General features: G+C 22.6%; 8 protein-coding genes and 2 non-coding genes across 10 annotated transcripts; 6 read left to right on the top strand and 4 right to left on the bottom strand.

Annotated features, from left to right (window-relative positions):
* Positions 1 to 491: 491 nt before the first annotated feature.
* Positions 492 to 573, bottom strand: tRNA-Leu-AAG-5. The gene has a single exon. It is a non-coding gene; the product is annotated as a tRNA-Leu (tRNA).
* A 545-nt stretch (positions 574 to 1,118) lies between these two features.
* Positions 1,119 to 1,200, bottom strand: tRNA-Leu-AAG-4. Its single transcript has one exon. It is a non-coding gene; the product is annotated as a tRNA-Leu (tRNA).
* A 258-nt stretch (positions 1,201 to 1,458) lies between these two features.
* On the bottom strand, positions 1,459 to 7,166 carry DDB_G0287171 (SNF2-related domain-containing protein; the record flags this gene model as incomplete). The annotated part of the gene is made up of 2 exons (XM_632284.1): positions 1,459 to 6,506; positions 6,596 to 7,166. 2 exons carry the CDS (start codon positions 7,164 to 7,166, stop codon positions 1,459 to 1,461), a joined length of 5,619 nt encoding a protein of 1,872 aa, XP_637376.1.
* Positions 7,167 to 7,456: 290 nt separating this feature from the next.
* DDB_G0287169 (hypothetical protein) lies at positions 7,457 to 8,371 on the top strand (the record flags this gene model as incomplete). The annotated part of the gene is made up of 2 exons (XM_632283.1): positions 7,457 to 7,514; positions 7,737 to 8,371. The coding sequence occupies 2 exons, from the start codon at positions 7,457 to 7,459 to the stop codon at positions 8,369 to 8,371; spliced, it is 693 nt and encodes a 230-aa protein (XP_637375.1).
* A 526-nt stretch (positions 8,372 to 8,897) lies between these two features.
* DDB_G0287167 (hypothetical protein) lies at positions 8,898 to 13,819 on the top strand (the record flags this gene model as incomplete). Its single annotated transcript, XM_632282.1, has 6 exons — positions 8,898 to 9,282; positions 9,457 to 9,729; positions 9,908 to 10,225; positions 10,311 to 10,976; positions 11,076 to 11,453; positions 11,526 to 13,819. 6 exons carry the CDS (start codon positions 8,898 to 8,900, stop codon positions 13,817 to 13,819), a joined length of 4,314 nt encoding a protein of 1,437 aa, XP_637374.1.
* Positions 13,820 to 14,004: 185 nt separating this feature from the next.
* Positions 14,005 to 15,972, bottom strand: DDB_G0287165 (AAA ATPase domain-containing protein; the record flags this gene model as incomplete). Its single annotated transcript, XM_632281.1, has 1 exon — positions 14,005 to 15,972. One exon carries the CDS (start codon positions 15,970 to 15,972, stop codon positions 14,005 to 14,007), a length of 1,968 nt encoding a protein of 655 aa, XP_637373.1.
* A 553-nt stretch (positions 15,973 to 16,525) lies between these two features.
* Positions 16,526 to 17,432, top strand: DDB_G0287163 (hypothetical protein; the record flags this gene model as incomplete). The annotated part of the gene is made up of 2 exons (XM_632280.1): positions 16,526 to 16,682; positions 16,771 to 17,432. The coding sequence occupies 2 exons, from the start codon at positions 16,526 to 16,528 to the stop codon at positions 17,430 to 17,432; spliced, it is 819 nt and encodes a 272-aa protein (XP_637372.1).
* Positions 17,433 to 18,607: 1,175 nt separating this feature from the next.
* Positions 18,608 to 19,230, top strand: proA (profilin I; the record flags this gene model as incomplete). Its single annotated transcript, XM_632279.1, has 4 exons — positions 18,608 to 18,724; positions 18,792 to 18,890; positions 18,978 to 19,082; positions 19,171 to 19,230. The coding sequence occupies 4 exons, from the start codon at positions 18,608 to 18,610 to the stop codon at positions 19,228 to 19,230; spliced, it is 381 nt and encodes a 126-aa protein (XP_637371.1).
* A 517-nt stretch (positions 19,231 to 19,747) lies between these two features.
* DDB_G0287161 (hypothetical protein) lies at positions 19,748 to 20,901 on the top strand (the record flags this gene model as incomplete). The annotated part of the gene is made up of 2 exons (XM_632278.1): positions 19,748 to 20,285; positions 20,345 to 20,901. The coding sequence occupies 2 exons, from the start codon at positions 19,748 to 19,750 to the stop codon at positions 20,899 to 20,901; spliced, it is 1,095 nt and encodes a 364-aa protein (XP_637370.1).
* Positions 20,902 to 21,483: 582 nt separating this feature from the next.
* On the top strand, positions 21,484 to 23,550 carry cysS (cysteinyl-tRNA synthetase; the record flags this gene model as incomplete). The annotated part of the gene is made up of 2 exons (XM_632277.1): positions 21,484 to 21,909; positions 21,994 to 23,550. The coding sequence occupies 2 exons, from the start codon at positions 21,484 to 21,486 to the stop codon at positions 23,548 to 23,550; spliced, it is 1,983 nt and encodes a 660-aa protein (XP_637369.1).
* Positions 23,551 to 23,767: the final 217 nt, after the last annotated feature.

Below are 23,767 nucleotides of genomic sequence, written 5' to 3'. Positions count from 1 at the left end.
ATTTAAAAAATAAAAATATGTTCATAAAATTAAAAAATATAGCAGTTTTGGCTGGGGTACTTAATATTTTTCAGTTCAATGATGCACACAGAAAGTTTAATGATTTCCAACAAGAGTTAAATAAAAATTCTAGGAAAACAATTGAAAATTTCACAGAATCAAAATCAATATCAATATCAATATTTACCTATTTTTTTTAGTGAAGTTTAGGATCTGAGCATAGAAAATACTACTATTGAAATAATCTTAAAGAGTGATTGATTGAGATAAAGATTGATGAACTTCGCATGGAAATTTTGGTTTATTAATTTTACCATTGTTTTCAATCTGGTGTAAAATATATTGCTATTTTTACGAAGTTCGGTTTGTTAATACCGAAAATAAAAAAATAAAAATAAAATAAAAATAAAATAAAAATAAAATATAAAATCAATTTTTCGTAACACTGGATTCGATCCTCTGATCTCTTTTTTTTTTTTTGAAAAATTAATTGTAAGCTAAGGGATTCGAACCCTTGTATCAATGATATTGCAGCCTTAATGCAACCCCTTAGACCAGCTCGGGCAAGCTTACTTTTTTGAAAATTTCTGAAAAAAAAAAAAAAAAAAATATTATTTCATTTCAAATTCAAAAAAAAAAAATTATTTCATTTCAAAGCTCAAGGAGAAGCAACTAATAATTGCGTTATATAATTCAAAAAAAAAAGTTCATTTCAATTACAAATTATTTAAACTGCATAAACTACGTACAAGAGAAAAGTGGAGGTCCAGGATTGTATGGGGTATTGAAGTTCTCAACAAACTAGGTATTTCTTTAACATCCAATACAATAGCCATTATATGCGAAAACATCTGGAGAAGAAGAAACAAAAAGTTCATGAAGGAATCACCCTCAAAAACCCAAGAAAGGAAATATTAATATTTCACGAACTAAAAAAACGCAATACGTAGCGTGGGAGAGAACCAAAAACTACATATTCAAACTAATTAGACAAGAAAAAAAAGCTACAAACAACGAACAAGCCAAAAATTTCAAATCTATCATATCCAAACAACTCGAGAGATTTTTTTCAATATGGAATCGATCCTCTGATCTCTTTTTTTTTTGAAAAAATTATTTGTAAGCTAAGGGATTCGAACCCTTGTATCAATGATATTGCAGCCTTAATGCAACCCCTTAGACCAGCTCGGGCAAGCTTACTTTTTTGGAAATTTTTAAAATGAAAGCAATATTGGTTCGTTTCAATAATTTCTACCATTTGCAAATGGTCGTCTGGAAGATTTTTTTGAAAAATTAAAGGTCAAAAAATATATATTTAAATTTTTATTTCTATTATTCTTTTTTTTATTTTATATGTTTTTTTTTTTTTTATAAAAAAATAACTTCAATTTTATGGAATCTTTTAAAAAAAATTAAAATAATTGATTAAAAAAAAAATAAAAAAACAAATATTTTATTTTAATCTAAAATTAAGAATTCGATATCATCTTTTGATAATATATTATCATTTTCTTTTGATTTTTTACCACTCATAAGTAATAATTGTTGTTTCTGAAGTTGTTCATTATCAAGATCGATAGTATTTTCATTGGTGTTTTTTCGTTTTTGTTCTTTTAATTGATTCATTTGAACTACTTTTTCTTCTATTGTATTTTTAATGATAAATCTATGAATATTGGTTTCTTTATTTTGACCAAATCTGTGAACTCTATTTATTGCTTGTTTTTCTAGAGCTGGATTTAAAATTGGTTCAACTAAAAATACATGAGTGGCCTCAATTAAATTTAAACCATTACCACCTTTTATTAATGGTAACAATAATACATTTACATTTGGATCTTTTCTAAACTGATTAATTGCCATTTCAAATGAACTTCCTCTATGTACTGCTTTTGCAAACTGAATTTCATTCTCTTTTAATGCTCTTGATATAATTTCAAGTACATCTGCCCATTGAGAAAATATAATAATTTTTTGAATTGATTCATCTTTTTTAATATTTATATTTGAATTTGTTGTATTTGTATTTGTGTTTGTTGTTGTTGTAGTTGTTGTTGTTGTTGTAGAAGTTGTTGTTGGTATTATATTTGGTTGAATAGTTTTTATTGATTTCTTTTGAATATTAATAACACTTTGAACTAAAGATTCAATTTTAGTACCATAAGAACCTTTTACATTTGAATTATCAACTAATTCACCATTTTCTTTATCAGTTGAAAGATAAGAGATTTCTTCAATATTTGAACGAGCTCTACAAATTGGACATTGTATAGTTCTACAATTTGGTACTTTTTCAATCATAAACATTACACAATCATAACAAAAAGAATGGCCACATAATAACATTACAACATTTTTTCCAAATACTTCTTGACAAATTGCACAAATTGATTTTTCATCAGTTACTGTTGAATTATTATTATTATTATTTGTATTTGTATTTGATTTTGTTGAAAGATTTGATTTCTTTAAATTATATAAATATAATAATTGACCATTTGAAGTTTTAAATTGTTCAATTGATTTCTTTTTTTCCAATTCAAAACGTTGAATGAATTGATCAACCTCTACTAAATTATTTAATTTAAATTGTTGTTGATATGGTTGAATGATTTCACCTTGATATTTTAAAGTGATACGAGTAGTACTACTATCTACTTCATCAAAACTATTTAAATAATTTTTACTTGATGCCCAAGATTCACTTGCACTTGATAATTCCAATTTCATTATTTTTAAAAGTTTAAGGAAATCTTCACCCTCTTTTGCTATATCTATATCTATTTGTTTTAAAAGTGGTATCATTAATTTTAAAACTATTTCAACCTCTGAATCTGTAACTGATTCTGAAGCACCAATATTTAATCTAATTGAATCAATATCTTTTCTTTGTTCATCAGTTAAACCATTGTTATCAATAGTCATCATTGATGTATTACCACTGCCACCACCACCACCTCTTGATTTATTTTGATTACCTACTTTAGAGAATAATTTCTCTCTAAATAAAGTTAAATTATCCATAGCTATACAATGAGGACAAACTGGTGATTCTAGATTTTGAGTCCTTTGAGTTTTATCACAACATTCCCTACAATTTATTGAGATTTCAACATCTTTTTCAGTGAATGAATGTAATAGTGGTGTTAAAGTTTTTATGAAATTAACACGATACTTTAAGAGATCAGTAATATGTTTACTAATGATTAAAGATAAACCAAAGAAATTTGTAAACTTATTTACAATTGAAAATTGAAACTGTGGTAAATTCCTTGGAATGAATAATCGAGTTTCAACCCTTTTCAAAAATGGATTTGGAACAACACCAGGTTTAGCGTTTTCTTCCTCTTCAATCAATTGTAATGCACGTTCAAACCATGGCATTTTCTCTGATTTATTAGTATTTTTATCATATTCATCTAATGCTTCATTTACCTTTTGATGATATTCTTCAAATTCTTTTTGATTTTGTAACATTTGATGATTCTTTCCTTGTAAATAAGAATTTCTAAGTTTTTCACATTTATCATCAAGATTAATTTTACCACCATCAGTTATATTTGAAATAATTTCTTTAATTTTTTCTATATCTTTTAATTTTTCTTCAATAGTTTGATTATTTGAATTATTTGGATTATTATTATTATTGTTCTCTTTATTTGATAATTTTTCAATTTGTTTTTCAATTAAATTAATTTGATTTTTAAATTGTTTAAATAAAAAATTTAAATTATAAAAAGTATGTAACTCTTGAAACCAATCAACTTTAAAATGATTTTCATTTGATTTAAACATATTAATTGCATCTAAATAAAGTTGAGAAGCAATTGAAAATTCATTTCTAATGATTCTAGCGGCAGCTAAACAATTTAAAGAATGAATTACAGATTTTTGATGATTTTTAGCTTCAATAGTTGCATTTTCAATTAATCTATCCAATAATTGTTCCATTGTCATTGTTGACATTGTTAAAGGTTTAACTGCATGACCACCAACTTGAAAATGTTGACAAGTTTGACGTAAAACCAACAATGGAGCCAATATTGAATTTAAATGGCTTATAGAGATATCTTGAATAGATCTACCACCACGGAAATACTTTTGAAAGAGTAATCTTGCTTCTTGAGAACATTCATTGGCTTTCTTTTGATAATAATGTGCTTCAACCATTGAAAATCTTAATAGTTTTGTATCGTTATCATATTGATTTGGTAATTGTAATTCATTTCTAATCATTGCTTTAGAATTTCTAATCATTACACTATGAACTATACAATGGAACCAATCCAAGAATGATTGTTCCCCCAATGCTAAATATTTATGTAGAATGATACAATTCCACCAATATCTACTAGAGAATGGTTCCAATCTTAGGAATTCGAATAATCCAAACATATCATCCAATGATCTTTGAATTGGTGTACCAGTTAAACACCATCTATAATGTGATTCTAATCCCAATGCCAATTTCTTATATTTAGTTTGTGATGATGATTCAACCATTTGAGCTTCATCCAAACAAATTCTCCACCATTTAATACATTTCAATGCTGATTTAGGTGTTGGAATCTTTGTATAACGTAATTGTTTACCCGCTGAAATTTGTGTTAAACAAATGGAATCATCTGATAATACATCATAGGTCGTCAACACTAAATCATAATCTGCCAATTGAAATGGATTGATCTTATCCTTATAGATACCATTATAGATATAAACTTTTAAACCATTGGTATGTTTAACAATTTCCTCTTGCCATTGAGTGAAAATTGTATTTGGTGCCACTATTAAGGTTGCTCTTGATCCAACCAATGTAGTTTCATCCCATCTATTTTCATACTCTTCTTGATCATCTTGATGAGTTAATGATGGATCTCTTGGTACTGTAACACATCTTGTACAAAAATAAAATTTACTTATACCTCTATATCTTGGATTAGATGCCCAAACACAACTACTATATTGAAATTTATTACATGAATTACATTTAACCCAATTACCACGTTTATGTGATTCTTCATCTTTACCACAAATACATGATATAATATCACCATTTAATCTTTTAAATTCACCTTGATTTAATATTATTTCTTTTTTTATTATTTTTCTTTTCTTTTTTTTAATTTCATTATTATTATTATTATCATCTTCTTCTTCTTCTTCTTCATTATTATTATTATTTTGATTATTATTAATATTATTATTATTTTTATTATTATTATTATTATTATTATTATTATTATTATTATTATTATTATTATTATTATTATTATTATTATTATTATTATTATTATTATTGTTTTTATTTATAATTGGTTTTGGTGGATTTATTATAATAACATTTTTATCTGGTTTTGGATGAGATAAAACTAAACCTAAAAATTCTACAGTTTTCCCAAGACCCATTTCATCAGCTAAAATACCTCCCATTAAGGATAAATCATCTTTTTTATCACTTAATAAAACTTCTTTTAATGTTAATCTACCTGTGAATTGATTATAAAAAAATTCTCTTTTATCAACTAAAAATCTACTCCAAATTGGATGAATTATATCGTTATTAATATTATTGTTATTATTATTATTATTATTATTATTATTATTATATTTATTATTATGAGATAAAGGTGAAAAATCAATTTTTGGATTTAATTCACGATTTAACATCCAATTAACAGCTTTTAATTGATATGGTTTTAGTGTTGATATCATTTGACCATTAAATTTCGACTTTGAAATTTCAACTGCATCGCTATCCATTTTAACATTATCATATAATTCTGTAATATTAAATATGAATCTTTTCTTTTTTTCTCTATTATTATTATTATTATTATTACTATTACTATTACTATTACTATTACTATTACTATTACTATTACTATTACTATTACTATTACTATTACTATTATTATTATCTGAAAATATATCAGAATCAATAGTACTCAAACTATTATTGTGATCATTATTTGAACTGTCTTGATTATCAGGTTCATCAACCATTTCAATGTCTTGTTCTTTTTCTATTTCTTTTTCTTTTTCTTTTTCTTTTTCTTTTTCTTTTTCTTTTTCTTTTTCTATTTCTTTTTCAGATTCAGCATGTAATAAATTTTCTTCCTCTAATTCTTTTAATAATTGATTTTCAATCTCCATTTGTTCTAAATCTTTAATCTTTAAAAAGTAATTCATAACTGTTTTAAATGATCTATTGGTATGTGTTGATGTTGGATCATTATTATATTCTTCAAATGATTCTTTAATTAAATAAACTTGCATAGAGATTAAAGTACCTCTACTTTTATTACTATTATTATTATCTCTAACTGGTAAAAATACTAAATTAATAAAATGGTTTGCTTTCAAATTGGTTAAACAATAAAAAACATTTGAAGGTGAATCTGCTGTGAATGTTGAAATAGATTTCGAATTTTCCCAATTTGTAAAAAATCCATCTGATTTAGTTCCTACATTTCCATATTTGTAATATAAATATAATGGTTTATCAACTATAAAAATAATTATTTAAAATTAATATTGTTTTTTTTTTTTTTATTGATTTATTATAATTTTTTTTTAAAGAATAATTTTTAATTACATTTAATTTGAGAATCAGAATAAATCATCACTTCACCAATATTGATATTAATATTTTCACCATTATTATTATTATTATTACTTTTATTAAATAAACTATTATCTTTTTCAAAGTTGACTAAAATACCATGGTAAGTAGTTTTTCTTTTTTTAAAACCCATTGATAACTTTTGAGTTTCTGGTAATTCATTAATATTATCATTAATATTTTTTGTATCTTCATTTTCATATTCAGGTGTGGTTGACATTGGTGTATCATCATTATCAATAATAATATAATTATTATTATTATTATTATTATTATTATTATTATTATTATTATTATTATTATTATTATTATTATTATTATTATTATTATTATTATTATTATTATTATTATTATTTTGTTGATGTGGTTGTTGTTGTTGGTTTGACCAAGATTTTTCATTAAGTTGACCTTGGCTTAATCTTTTAGGTTGTATTTTTTTTCTTTTATTTTGAGATTCTGAGGAATTTCTCGTTTCATCACCTTGAGATCCATTTTGTTGGTGATAATTTATTTCTTTTTCATCTTCACTATTAATTTCGTTCATTTAGTTTAAAAAAAAAATTTTTCCAACTAAAATAATTATCTTCCAAAAAAAAAAAAAAAAAAAAAAAAAAAAAAACACAAGGTGCCTTTCAAGTTAATAAAAAAAATAATAATAAAAAAAAAAAAAAAAAAATATTATTGGGCACTGAAATTAAAAAAAAAATAAAAAAATAAAAAAAATAAAAAAAAAAAATAAAATTTAAATTAATTTAATTTATTTTAATTTAATTTAATTTTTATTTTTTTTTTCTCTCCTCACAATCAGTCTCTGATTGCTTTAAAGAATTCCCAATGGATAACAATTTTAGGTGTATAGCATTTGATTTAGGAGGTGTATTATTTTCTGCAGGTAAAAATTCTTTTTTTAGAATAAAATAAAATAAAATAAAATAAAATAAAATAAAATAAAATAAAATAAAATAAAATAAAATAAAATAAAATAAAATAAAATAAAATAAAATAAAATAAAATAAAATAAAATAAAATAAATAAAATAAAATAAAAAAAAAAAAAAATATTTATTCCATTTTTTTTTTTTTATTATTATTATTTTTTTTTTTATTATTATTAGGAAAAGAATTTGCAAAAGCAGAATGGAGTTCATATGGATATGATGTAGTATTAATTCATGATGAATTAGTTAGTGAAAAAGCACAACAATTAAGAAAAGGAATGATTAGTGATAATGAATTTTGGAATATTTATTTGAAATCTAAAGTACCATCAAATTATGATGTAGATTTAATTAAACAAGCTTATTATCGTGGATATATTCTCGATGAAGATTTATCGAATTGGATGAAGAATACATTAAAGAAACCAGGTAATAATTATAAATTAGTTGCATTCAGTGGTAATATTCCATCAAGAATTCAATATTTAGAAGATAAATATCATTTTCGTTCATTATTCGATGCAGAAGCTTATAGTTTTGATTGTGGTGCAACTAAACCTGATAACTATTTCATTGAATATCTAATAAAGATTTGTTTTCCTCAAGAAACTAAAGATGTAGTCTTGAAACATGGTGAACCATTAATTGGACAACAATTATCATTATTTCAAGAATTAGGTAAACAAATCCTCTATTTGGATGATAGTGTTAAAGATTCTGCCCCAGCCAAAAGATATAATATTAATACCTTTATATATGAAAGAGGTCATATTAATAAACTTTTTGAAAAATATCCAAATTTAAATAAATAAAAAAACAAATAAATAAATAAATAAATAAATAAATAAATAAATAAATAATAAATAATAAATAATAAATAATAAACAAATACAACTTTATTACTAATTTCTTAAAATTGATCTCAATTTAAAAAAAAAAAAAAAAAAAAAAAAAATGAAAATATTTATTGTGTGAACTAAATTTATTTATTTTTTGTTTGGTATTTGAACATTTGTGATTTGATTGACAGGTTTTCTTATGTAATGGATAAATAATTAAATTCTTTAAATTAATTTTTTGATTGGAAAAAAAAAAAAAAAAAAAAATTTTTATTAAGAAATGAGTACGTATTTCTGGTATTTTTTTTTTTTTTATGCAAAGGTGGGAAATAATATCCAAAAAAAAAAAACTTTTTTATATTTAATCTTTTTTTTTATAAACACGAAACATCCAGCAGCTGGTTTTGTATTTTTTTTTTTTTTTTTTTTTTTTTTTTTTTTTTTTTCTACGTCTTTTTTTTTAAATTTTAAAAAAAAATAAAATTTTTAAAATATAAAAATGGCAACAACAATAAATAAAAGATCTTTACTTGTTTTTATATTTTTTATTTTTTATTTATTTTGTTGTGTAAGTTGTCAAAAAAAGTATGAAACTTCATGTATTAATTCCCAATTGGAATTAGATACCTATCCATCACCTATTGGTGATCTTAAATGTAAGATTACAATTAATATTTTAGTTATCAATATTCTTGATCAAACTGGTCCACCAATTCAAGTATTTTTAGATTCTCAAAGTTTTTTTGTGTATAGTTCAATTGTTAAAAATGAAAATTCTGCTATTTACAACTTTGAAATTGAAATTTCAAAAGGAACCTATACTTCAAATGTAACAATTCCAGGATTTCCAGAATCTGATATTAATTTAAATTATTCGTGCAACTGTAATTATTCAATTTTTTTATTTTTTATTTTTTTTTTATATTTTTTATTTTCAAAAAAAATGAAAATAAAAAATATAAAAAATCTCTATTTGATTTTTCCTAACTTTTTTTTTTTTTTTTTTAATTATAATTTCTTTACCACCATGACATTTTATTTTTTTTAAAATGAAAAAGTTGTTGATGTATCAAAACTATCAGTTACATTAATTAATGATATAACATACAATGAAATGTCATATTATTCAGCAGTTTTCAAATTAAATGGATTACCAAGACCTATAATTTTATCAGACGCACCATCATATAGTATTGTCAAATTATCAGATACATATTTATATAGAATCAAATTCATTAATACTTTTGTTAGAACTCAAACAACACCCAATTGGAAAGTTATTTTACCAATTAACGGCGATGAACTTTCATTTAATATAACATACAAATATGGTATTTATCAATAAAATATAATAAATAATATATAATATATAATATATAATAAATAATAAATAATAAATAATAAATAATAAATAATAAATAATAAATAAATAATAAATAATAAATAATAAATAATAAATAATAAGAATAATATTAAAATTTATTTTAAAAATCATCTTTTTTTAAAAAGAAACAACACCAACTATTCTTGATAGTGAAATTACAGATTTTACATTATATCCAAACCAAACAGATATAATAGCAATGACATTATTTTATGGTCAAATTATTAAATTCAAACTTACAAAAACAAATATCACAAATATGCCAAGCTTTCAATTATCATTTTATGGTTCCACTGATTTTATCGTCACACCAATTTTAGGAAGTTTAGGTAATATTGAATTCATTGCATCTTGTCTTTCCTATCTTCCTGGCTCATATTCTTTATTTTATCAAAATGGTCAACCTAATTACAATAGTTATGATTTTACAAATTCTATTACTAGTAAATATAAAATATAATAATAATAATTAATAATAATTAATAATAAAAAATTTCTAATCCAATTTTTCATTTTAAAAAAAAATAGCTCCATTTTTACCATTATCAGATAATATTACATATCCAATCTTCGAAAATAAAACAATAACAACTTATACAGTTAGTCTTAATTTTAATAAGGATTATGATTTTAAAATTATACATTATGATGCTACTGATCAATTTAATAATTATGCTGAACCATTCCCTTATGCATTCACTGAAGGAAATAATTTAAATTTTAATTTAACAGTTTCAACAATTACATATCAATATTTTATTGATTATATGAAATTTACCTTTATAAGTATTTCTTTTTCCAAATACATTGAATTCAAACCAATCAATATCGTACCATATAATGAAACAATCGTAGGAAAAATTCAAGATTTCAACTCTGTTTATTTAGGTAACTTTAAATTTTTACTTCAATTTACATTATCAACTATTGGTCCATATCCAATTAAATCTATTAGATATAGAGGTGATACCGATAAATCATCCTTTACTTTAACACCAAACGATATTGTATCAGGTGATTATTATCATGGAATTTGGGAAACCATTTATGATGGTGTATTAGGTGGAAAAGATTCAAATGGAAAATTAATGAAAGTATTAACATTTTCTGGTATGGTTAATTTATATTACATTGGTTTACCAATTTCATTTTTAAATCAAAAGTCATTTCGATTACCTTCTGTTGAAATTAATGGTATGTTTTTTTTTTAAAAAAAAAAAAAAAAAAAAAAAAAAAAAAAAAAAAATTAACATTTTTCTCTCCTTTATTAAAATATATATATTTATTTTTTAGAATTTAATTTTCAAGATTTAGTTAATATTACATTTTTATATAATAATGTTCATGTTACAAATCAATCAGTTTCAAATATTATTTATTTTAATTTTACAAATATTAATAATTATAAAGATTTATCAATTGGTTTTAGTTTAATGGATCCAAAAACTTTAACTGAAAATCAATTTAATTCAGTAGTTAATTCAAATAATAGAGAAATTAAAGAAAATTACATTTTCGCAGAATGGGTAGATAATAGATATCAAGTAATGTTTAATATTCCTGCAAACACTATGACTGGTATTGCTAATTATTATTTAACTTTTTCAAAAGAAATTAAAATCTTTAGTTCTGAACTACCACAATCTGCACAATTAAATTTAATTTCAAAAAGTATGTTATTTTTTTTTTTTTTTCACAGATATTGATACATAAATTCTTATTAACCGTTTTTTTTTTTCATAGATATTGATATATATGGACCAATTTTTAGTAAAATTATAAAGAATCCATCAAATTTACCAAAAGATACATTTGGTTGGTTAGTTACTATTCAAGATAATATAAATGGATTAAAGAATGGTTATATTTCAGTTAGAGGTACAATCGATTCTTCACTTCATAATTTTACAATCGAACCATCAAAAGCAATCAAAGGTGATAAATGGAATGGTGAATATGAAATTTATATTGAAGAAAATCAATTACAATGTATTCAACAACCTTATGAAATCACAGATGTAATTTTATATGATACTTTTAATAATCAAGCTTCCTATATTAAATTATCTGAAGATCCAGAGTCATCACAATTTAATCCATTTATAAACTATTTAAATGATACATCAATAGTTTTAGTATCACCAATTAATAACATTTGTAGTGGTGGTATTAATGATTCAACAGGACCAATGCTTTTATCATTTAAAAGTAGTAAAAGTAGTTTAGATGTTGGATCATTAGGTGATAGAAGTATTACATTTGAATTCGAATGTGAAGATCAAGAAACAGGTATTAGAGATAATCAATTCCCAATTGTTTATTTAACAACATTAGAATTAGATATACATAAATGTATTTCAACAAATTCAACACCATTTCAATATAAAACAAAATTCGTATGTACAACTACTGTACCAATCGGTTTTGGTAATATGAATGGTATCATTTTATCAGTTTTTGGATTTATAAATAATGGAGGTTATTATAGTGGTTATCCAACTCAATCACTTATAAATTTAGGTTTTGATCATTCAATAAATACAAGTATTTTTACAAATAATCAACCATATATCTCATCAACCAATTCAATTACAAATTATGGTGGTAATTTAATGATTTATGGTAGAATGTTAACATATGGAAACATTGGAGATATTAATTCAATTCGAGTACTTTTAAAATACTCTGATGGTGGTGATGGTGCAAATTATATATCATTTATTCCAAAAACAATTTTTGATAGTTTTATTTATATTGAAAATATTAGATCAACAAATCAATCTTTTACAATTAAAATTACAAGTTCTTCAACATCTATGGAATCAAATGAATTTATAGTTCAACCAAAACTATTCTTTTTTAATTATACAGACCCAATTGAACCAACTACAACACCAACTACAACCCCAACTACAACACCAACCACAACCCCAACCACAACACCAATACCAACAGTTAGTCCAATACCAACAAACCCACCACAAAAATGTCAAGGTAATCCAGAATGTGGAGGTTCAAACCAAGGTATTTGTAAAGACGGTGGATGTATTTGTTATCCACCATTTATTGGTTTAACTTGTACTTCTCAAATTATAATAGTACCACAACCATCAACAAATACAACTACACCATCAACTGAAATTCCAATTCCATCACCTGATAATAGTAGTGATAGTGATGAAAATATATCAAAAATAATATTTAAATCATTAATATCATTAGTATCATTAAGAGAATTAAATTATAAAGGTGAACAAATTAAATTATATACTTTTGATAAATGGATATTTACACCACTCGAAAGTAATAAAAATTTATATGAAACATCAATTGTTAATTCAAATACAAATACTATTACAAATATTAGTGCAACAATTGAATGGTTTAATAAAAGTAGTATAGTTGAATTTGCAAATCAACAATTAATAATGAATCCATCATCAATTAAATATACAATCGAAATTAATAAATATCCATTTTCACAATCATTAAATACATTACAATTTGTAATGTCAGCATCATTAATATCAAGTGAAAACAATGATGATATTTGTTCATCAAAAGAATTTGGTAATACAACAAGTGGTGATGACTCAAATTATATAAAGATTCAAGTAGATAATCATTCAGTCTATGGTAGATTTATTAAACGTGCAATTATCGATTCAAAAGTTCAATCAATTGAAAATATATTATTAGATTCAACAATGAAACCAATATCAAATTCATATTCAACTCAAAGTTTTATTGGAATTACAATTCCACAATATTCGAATAAAGTTATTATTGATCCAGACTTTTCAATCATTATTGATCAAAGAGCAGCATCCAGTAATTCTGAAAATTCAATTTGTTCAAATAATTCATCTCTTACTAAAGGTCAAATCGCTGGTATCGTCATTGGTGGTGTTGCTTTCTTAACAGTCATTATAGTTTGTATTATTTATTACTTTTATAAAAATAAAAAGAATAAAATGTTACAACAAACATTAAAAAGAAAATTAGAAAAAGTTGGTTTAAATAAAAATAAAATTTAAACTTTTTAAAAAAAAAAAATAAAAAATTATATTACAATCAATCTTTATTATTTATTGATTACCAAATTTTATATTGTTGTTATTTTAAAATAAACTATAATAATAATAATAATTTTATAAATTTAAAATTAATTAATTTTATCGATCCTATTACTTTGTTATTTTTTTTTTTTTTTTTTTTTTTTTTAAATAGTTCCAAACTTTTGATTCCATTTTTCAAAAGATTTTAAAGATTGAGAAGTTACTGATGGTCTAATTTGTTTTAAACTATTAGCAAAGTCTTTAAAACTAATAAGAGAGATTTCATTTAATTCTAAATCTTTAATACCTATACCTAATCTTCTAATTGGTTCATAAGCAGCATCTTTACAAAGTGCAGCTAAATCAAAACCACTGTAACCTTGAGTTACTTCAGCTAGTGAATTAATTTGTTGTTTGGTTAGAGAATGTCTTTGACCCACTAGTAAATGTTGAATAATTTGTAAACGAGTTTCAAGTTCTGGTAAACCAACATAAATACGTTTAACGAGACGACGTAATGCAGCATCATCCAAATCCTCTGGTCTATTAGTTGCACCCATTACCAATACTCTTTCATCACCATTTGTTCTAGCACCATCGAATTGAACTAAAATCTCTGTTTTTAAACGACGAGATGCCTCAGATTCATTTGAAGAACGTTCAGTTAGCAATGAATCAATTTCATCAATGAAAATAATTGAAGGTTGAAAATGAGTTGCAACAGCGAATAATGCACGTACCAATTTTTCACCGTCACCTACATACTTGCTAGTTAGTGAACTTGAAGAGATACTAAAAAATGTTACTTTACTTTCATAGGCAACTGCTTTGGCAATCATTGTTTTACCATTACCTGGTGGACCAAATAATAATAAACCTTTTGGAGGTGCCCTTAAACCTGTGAAAACATCGGGTCTTAAATTTGGTAAAATAACTGATTCCATCAATGATTGTTTAACTTTATCCAATCCAACCACATCATCCCATTTAACAGGATTCTTTCTATCCATAATTTCATTCATAATTAATGTTACCATAGATTTATCAATTCCTTTTATATCTGGTATAACCATTGATGGTGGTGAAGGTTGTTGAAAATTGGTTGAATTTGATGATTTTTTTAATGATAATGTTGTTGATGATAAACTTTTTTGTAATCCATATTTATTACCCGGACTTGTTATTGTTGAAGTATTTGATGGTGTTGTTGTTGTTGCTGTTGTTGAATTTAATGAAGATAATGAAGATATTGAATGTCTATTATTTATAGTTGAATTTGATTTAGAAGAAGATAAATTTAATGAGTTTCTATATGTTGATGATGATTGTTGTTGTTGTTGTTGTTGCTGTTCTAAAATTTTATTATTATAATTTATTTGATATTCTTTTGAAAAATTATTAAAATTAGTTATTGATTTTAAATTTGTACCTTTTTTTAATTCATTTTTTAAATATTCCGCTCTTTTTAGGTAAAAATCAATATAATCTCTATATTCTTTAGAGTTGTAACTTGAGAATAATGCCATTAATTTCTCGATACCATCTATATATAATTTAATACAACTATTATATTTTAATGATTCATCCAGTTGTTTAGCACTATCAATTTGACTCTTTGCTTCATTTAATGATAATTGTTGTTTAATATCATCTTTATATAATAGTTTTGATTCTAATGATGGTAAAGGTGGTGGTGATTTTGGTGTTGATGGTGGTGAATTAATTGTTTTAGTTGTTGTTTTTGGTGTTGATGGTTGTCTTAATTGTGATGATGAAGTAGTAGTTGGTGTTATTGTAGTTGTTGTAGTAGATGTTGTTGGTGATGATTTTATTTTATTATCATTTTCAAAATCTATTAACATTTTATTTAATTTTAAAGATAGATCAGTTTCTCTTGACTCTATATTCTCTCTATGTTTATAATATAACATTATTAAATCCACTACTAAAAACATAAATGCAAATATAAAGAAATACAAATACAATGATACTTTGGTTGTTTGATTATTTAATAAATAATCATCATCCTCCAAAGAATTATAAAAATTATTTTTATTATTATTATTATTATTATTATTATTGCTATTATTTATTCCATTCTTTAAAAATGAATTTATTAAATCAAACAACATGTTATTTATTTATTTAAAAATAATAACAAATGTTTTTTTAGATGGTTGTTGGTGTAAAAAAAAAAAAAAAAAAAAAAAAAAAAAAAAAAAAAAATATAAAAATAAAAAACACAATTTTTTTTTTGACATCCAAAGAGCGCTCTTTTTTTTTTAATTTTTAATTTTTTTTTTTTTATTTTTTTTTTTATTTTTTTTTTCAAATAATTTCATCAAACATTTTCAACAAACCAATACTTTACATTTTTTATTTTATTATTTATTATTTTATTTTTTTAAAAAAATAAGGAAATTATTATTTTGAAAAAATAAGGGAATTATTATTTTGAAAAAATACAATGTCAAAAATTTAATTATTTGTTTAAAGTGTGTGGAAGTGGTGTTTTGACATTTTATTTATTTTTTTTTTTTTTTTTAATTATTTTTTTTTTTTTTTTTTGTTTATTATTATTTTTATTTTTATTTTTATTTTATAATATATAAAATATATTTAATTTCATTTCTAAAAAAAAAAAAAAATAAAAAAAAAAAAAAACTATAATCAAACAAAAATAATATGACCACATCACACTTAAAAAATAGTGAAAGTATATTTGAGTTGAGTGAAACAGAAATTGAAATAAACAATTTAATAAATTCTATAAAATTAAATGTTGATGAATTATATAATAAATCAAATAATATTAATCAATTAAATTTAGAAGAAGAAAAAAGTAATTAGAAATTAATTTTTAATTTTTTTTTAAAAAAATAAAAAAATAATAATAATAATAATAATTTTGGAATTTTATATATTTTTAGAATTATTAAAAGAAATTAAATTAAAATCAGATCAAGTTATTCAAATAATTAAAAAAACCAAAATTTTAATAATAAAACATATTAAAAATGAAGATAGTAATAATAATAATGATGATGGTGCAAATATTAAGATTATATTACCAATAAAGGAAGGATTTAATATTCAAATAAAAGAATTGGTTCAATCATTTTATAAAGTAATTTATTTTTATACAAAAAGATTATCAATGAAAATGTTTCAAATGTATAGAATTATTAAATTTGATTTAACAGATCAAGAAATTGAAAAAGCAATTTATGTTGATAGTTCACCTGATCAAATATTCTTTAAATCTTCATTTGGATTTAGTGATTTCTCAGAGAGTGCAAAACAAGCACTAGTTTTCATTCAATATAGACATTATGATTTAAAATCTTTGGAATTAATTTTAAAAGAGATTCAATCAACTTCAATAGATTTTAATATTAATTGGAATTTATTAATTGATACTAATAAAATCATTTTAATTTCTCCAACTTTACAATCAAAACAACAACAACAACAACAACAACAACAACAACAACAAAATATAAAAGAAATTGAAAATATTAAAAAAACATTAAAGAATTCAACAAATAGAAAATTCCTATTGTTTAATATTTGGTGTTGTGGAAATAATTAAAACAAAAAATAATTGGAGGAAAAAAAAAAATAAAAAAAATAAAAAAAACTGGAAAATTAAATAAAATAAAAAATTAAACTGAACTGTTTTTTTTTATTATGCGCGTGTGTGTGAGGATGGGTGTGTAGATTTAAAATTAATTTTTTATTTACAATCTCGATTTTGGATACCGTTAAAATTATAAAAATACCCACAAAAAAAAAAAAAAAAAAATACTGTGCACCTTATTTTTATTAAAAGATGGTTTAACTGTTTTATCAGTAATTCCAAAATTAGGAAAAAAAAAAATAATATAATTTTGAGGGTTCTATTTGTTTTGAGATGAAATCTCTTTATCTTTCACTTTTATAAAATTGTTTATTTTTAAACCATCTTTTTTATTTTTTTTTTTTTGAAAAAAAAAAAAAAAAAAAAAAAGTAAAAATATTTTTTTAAAATCATCAAATTCACTGAAAAAAAAAAATTATGGGGGTAAATGAAAAGTTTGGTGAAATTTTTAAAAGGGTAATAAAAAAAAAAAAAAAACACTGCCAATTAAAATTAATTTTTTAAAAATAAATTGACCCAACATTTAATTATCTCAAACCCATTTTTTATAAAAAAAACTTCATTAACCATTAAAACTAAAACCCAATTTTTTGCCATAATTTATATTTATTTTTTTTATTACAAATAATAATTATTATTTGTAATAAAAAAAAAAAAATAAATAAATAAATAAATCAAAAAAAAAAAAAATTAAAAATAAAAAAAACTTAAAAAAAAAAAAAAATAAAAAAAATAAAAAAAAAAAAAAAAATGGCACACAATAAAGTAAATTTTTATTTGAAAAAATTTTAAAAATCACAGTTAAATCTTATTGGTCAACATCTCTTTTGATCATATGATTTTCAACTAACCCAACACAACCCCATTAAGTTTCAAAAAAAAAAAAATAAATAAAAAAAAAATAAAAAAATAAATCACTTGTGACCCAAATTACAATTTTAATTATTAATTTAATTTTTTTTTTTTTTTTTTTTTAAATTTAATTTTCTTTTATTTTTTTTTTTCTTTCAAATAAATTTTTTTTTTTTTTTTCAAATCAATTTTTTATATTCCATAAAAAAAAAGTAAATTAATTATCTCTTTCTTTTTTCTTCAAATACAATATATATACATACAAATAAAATAAAATGAGCTGGCAACAATATGTCGATGAACAATTAACTGGTGCAGGACTTTCTCAAGGAGCAATTTTAGGTGCAAATGATGGTGGTGTTTGGGCTAAATCATCAGGTATTAATATTACTGTAATTATCGATAATTAATTATTATTATAATAATAATAATAATATTAATTATTTGTTTTTATTATAGAAACCAGAAGGTGATGGTATAGCTGCTTTATTCAAAAATCCAGCTGAGGTATTTGCTAAGGGTGCTTTGATTGGTGGAGTAAAATATATGGGTATTAAGGTAAAATATTATAACTTTTTTATATATGGGTTGAAAATTTTTTTTATAAATTATTAACATTTATATTTATTTCTTTATTTTTAAAAGGGTGACCCACAAAGTATCTATGGTAAAAAGGGAGCAACTGGTTGTGTTCTTGTTAGAACAGGCCAAGCAATCATTGTTGGCATTTATGATGATAAAGTCCAACCAGTATGTATAACATTATTTTATTGATATTATAATAACTTGCAATTAAATTTATAACTACTAATTATTTTATATTTTTTTAAATTAATAGGGATCAGCTGCACTTATTGTTGAAAAGTTAGGTGATTACTTAAGAGATAATGGTTATTAAGATATTAATATCTTGTTAAAACCAATTAGATTTAATTTTAAGAATTAAAAAAAATAATAATAATAATAAAATTTAAATGTCACTACTAAAATTAATAAATAAAAAAAAAAAACTTAAATAGTTAACCCCTAGAAATCAATTAAAATTTTATTTCCAAGTGTTTTTCACTTTTTTTTTTTTTTTTTTTTTTTTTTTTTGTGTTGTATACTATTCTTTAATTTAAATTGTCGTTTTTTTTTTTTTTTTATTTAATTAATTATAAATTGTAAAATTCATGAAATAAAAATTATTAAATCATGAAAAAAAAATAAAAAAATAATAATAATAACAAAAAAAAAAAATTTAAAACCAAATAATAAAAAATATTTTGGGGAGAATATTTAAAAAAGAAATATCTTTGTTCTATAAAAAAAAAAAAATTTTGATTAAAATTTAATTTTTTTTTTTTTTGAAATTTTTTGATGGAAAAAACAAAATAAAAATTTATTATTTTTATTTTATATTTTTCAAAAACACAATGACACAAAAACTATCAATAAAAAAAACTATGGAAGAACTACGTAAATATATTAATTACGAGGATTTAAAATATGAAACTATAAAATTTGGAACAAATAGTGGATCAAAATTAACATTTTTAAAACAAGCAACCAACCCTGAAAATAATATGGTTATTAAAAAAAATAGTTTTTTTGAAACTAAAGAAGGCTATAAAACACATAACCTTGCTCATGCAATGGTAACGATTTTAGCATTAGAAGTACTTGGTATAATTGTAGAATTGGATGAAATTACACATCAAAATAAAACACCTTTGGGAGTCCTCAACACTTTTGCAAGTAAAAAGAAAACAAATGTTATTTGGGAAGATATAGATGGATTTAATCAATGCAAAATTACTTTAATAAATGAATCTAACGAACCAAAAGTTTATATTGGGTCTCATTCATTACAATCTGGTGATAAAAAATACCAAAAAAACAAAGCTGCTATGAAAGTTTATAAACAAATTATTTTTGATATTAATGATGATGAAGAATTACAAAATTATATGGGTAAGTAACATGTAATTTTATTTTAGAATTAATTTACTAATTTTATTAAACATGTTTAGAGTTAGCTGTAGGCGAAGATAAATTTGTTTTTGGAAAAAAAACAAATTTTCAAGAGGACTATGAATTAGAGTTAAAAGGTAATAAAGATAAAAATGTTAGTATGAAAAAAAAAGAAGTAAATATTGACGAATTGGTTAAACAGATTTGTGGATTTTTAAATTCAATAGGTGGATCAATTTTTGTAGGAATTCATGATGACTCCACAGTACATGGAATTGAGCTTCAAGGTTCTAATTTAGATGATCTTAAACTTGCAATCCAAAGCAAAGTATATGCCAAAATCACCCCAATGCCAGCAAATTACCTACTATTTTATTTCCACAAAGTAGTAAATCCAAAGAATGATGGTCTATATGTTTTAGAAATTTTAATAAAAGACACTGATTATAAAGATTATAGATTAGGTCAAGATAAATTAAGATTTAAAAGGTTAAATGGTATTAACCAAGAGGTGCCACTCCCTGGAACCATTTCATATGTTTATATTATAATGGGGGGTTTATTATTTATGTTTCTAAAATCTAAAGGTTTAAAACATTTAATAAATTCAATATAAACACAATTATAAATGGAAAACAATGGAAAATTAAAAAATTAAAACCAATAAGTAATAAAAAAATTAAAAAAAAAAATAAATAAATAAATAAATAAATAATAAATGTCACTATTAAAATAAATAAATAAACCAATTAAAATTTTATATACAATTTTTTTTTTTTTTTTTTTTTTTTTTGATTACAAGAGTGTGTTTGTTAAGGTAATTTTTTATTTTCAAACCAAACCAAAACAAATTTAAATTTATTTTTTTTTTTTGTTTTTTTTTTTCAAATCAACCTTAAACAAAAATTAAAATAAAAAAAATAAAATAAAAAATATATTGGGAATATTAAATAAAACTTTTTTAGAAAAGGAAATAATTATTTTTATAATTTTATAAGAAAATTGTTTTTGATTTGTTTTAATTTTTATTTTTTTAAATTTTTTGTTTTTGGGTGTGGTATTTTAAAATTTTATTTTTATTTTTTTATTTTTTTTTTTTTTTATTTTTTTTTTTCACTTTTTTTATTTTTTAAAATTTTTTTTTTTATTTCATTTTTTATTTTCAACCAAATCAAGAAAAACTAATAATATATTTAAGATGTCTGAAAATTCATCACCAAAATTAGAATCAACATCAGCAGCAGCAGCAAGTACAAAAAAACCATTCCCAGAATGGATTAAACCTAAAGGCAAAGAAACTGAATTATTAATTAATAATAGTTTAACAGGTGGTAAAGTACCATTCGTTTTCAATGAAAGTGGTAAAGGTAGATCATTAACATGGTATGCTTGTGGTCCAACAGTTTATGATGCATCACATATGGGTCATGCTAGAACTTATATTAGTTTTGATATCATTAGACGTATTATGAAAAATTATCTTGGTTTCAATATCCAATATGTTATGAACATTACCGATATTGATGATAAAATCATTATTCGTGCAAATGAAAATGGTATTTCACATAGTGATCTTTCAAAAAAATGGGAGACTGCTTTCTTTGAAGATATGAAATTATTAAATGTAAATTTTGTACTAAAAAAAAAAAAAAAAAAAAAAAAAAAAAAAAAAAAATTAATTATTAATATTATTTTTTTATTTTTTAAGGTATTACCACCAGATGCATTAACAAGAGTTACAGAATATGTACCACAAATTGTTGAATATGTTGAAAAGATTATTTCAAATGGATTTGCATATGAATCAAATGGATCAGTTTATTTTGATACAGTAGCATTTTCAAAAGCACATGATTATGGTAAATTAGAACCAAATTCAGTTGGTAATGAGAAATTAGCAGCAGAGGGTGAAGGATCATTAACAGCAACATCAGCAGTTTCAGAGAAACGTAGTGGTTTTGATTTTGCATTATGGAAGAAATCTAAACCAGGTGAACCAGTTTGGAATAGTCCTTGGGGTGAGGGTCGTCCAGGATGGCATATTGAATGTTCAGCAATGGCATCCGACCTTCTTGGTGGCAATATCGATATTCATTCGGGTGGTTCAGATTTGAAATTCCCACATCACGATAACGAATTGGCACAATCTGAAGCATTCTATGGCAATCGTCAATGGATTAACTATTTCGTACACAGTGGTCATTTATTGATCGATGGTTTGAAAATGTCAAAATCCTTAAAGAATTTCATCACAATTAAACAAGCCTTGGAAAAGTATACTTCACGTCAAATGAGAATGTTTTTCATTCTTCATAAATATGATAAAGCCATGAACTATTCACCAGAGTCCATGGGTTACGCCATTGAAATGGAGAAAACTTTTGTAGAGTTCTTCCATACCGCCAAACAAATCCTTAGAGATTCTCCATTATCTTTACCACAATTTTGGACTCAAGCTGAAAAGGATTTAAATAAACATCTTCAAAATGCAAATGACCAAGTTCATCAATTCATTCTTGATAACTTTAACACCTCTGACGCTTTGAAAACTTTATCAGATCTCGTCAATAAAACAAATGTTTACATTAGATCATGTGCTGAACAAAAGACAAATCCAAGATTAAATTTAATTAGTGCAATCGCAGAGTATATCACTTACATTTTCTCTGTTTTCGGTTTAACCGAATCTTCAACCGCCTCTTCAATGATTGGTTTCGGTTCCGCTGGTAAAGGTAATATCGAAGAGGAGATGACTCCAATCTTAAATGCTCTCACTCAATTCCGTTCAGAGGTACGTGCTTCTGCAATCGCAAAAGATACTACCTCAATCCTTAAAACTTGTGATAACCTTCGTGATGAGGTTTTACCATTATTGGGCGTAAAGATTGATGATAAATCCGCAACAACTGCAATGTGGAAATTTGAAGATAAAGAAACCCTCAAAAAAGAAATTGAACAAAAGAAAGAAATTGAAAAGAAGAAACAAGCTGACAAGGAAGAAAAAGAAAAAAAATTAAAAGAGAAATTTGAAAAATCAAAAATTCCACCACAACAACTCTTTATCAATGAAACTGATAAATACTCAAAATTCAATGAATTGGGTATGCCAACTCATGATAAGGAAGGTGTTGAAATTACAAAATCACAATTAAAAAAATTACAAAAAGAATATGATAATCAAACTAAAGAACATAATAATTATTTGAAATCATTATCAACTTCAACATCATCACCAACTTTAACTTCAACTCAATCACCACAATAAAATTATTTTAAAATAAAATAAAATAAAATAAAATAAAATAAAATAAAAAATAAAAAAACAAAATATATTATTTTTTTTATTTTCCTTAAATAAAAATTAAAAAAAAAAAAAAATACATATTTTCACATTAAATCAATCAAAACCCAAAATGATCATGAACACTGAAATAAAAAAAAAAGATATTTTTTTTATTTTTTTTTTTATTTTTTTTTTTTTA

This window comes from Dictyostelium discoideum (assembly GCF_000004695.1).
Source record: "Dictyostelium discoideum AX4 chromosome 4 chromosome, whole genome shotgun sequence".
Lineage (NCBI taxonomy): Eukaryota > Evosea > Eumycetozoa > Dictyosteliales > Dictyosteliaceae > Dictyostelium > Dictyostelium discoideum.
Note: the sequence above shows the minus strand (reverse complement) of the source record. Positions and strands in the feature narration are given on the sequence as shown.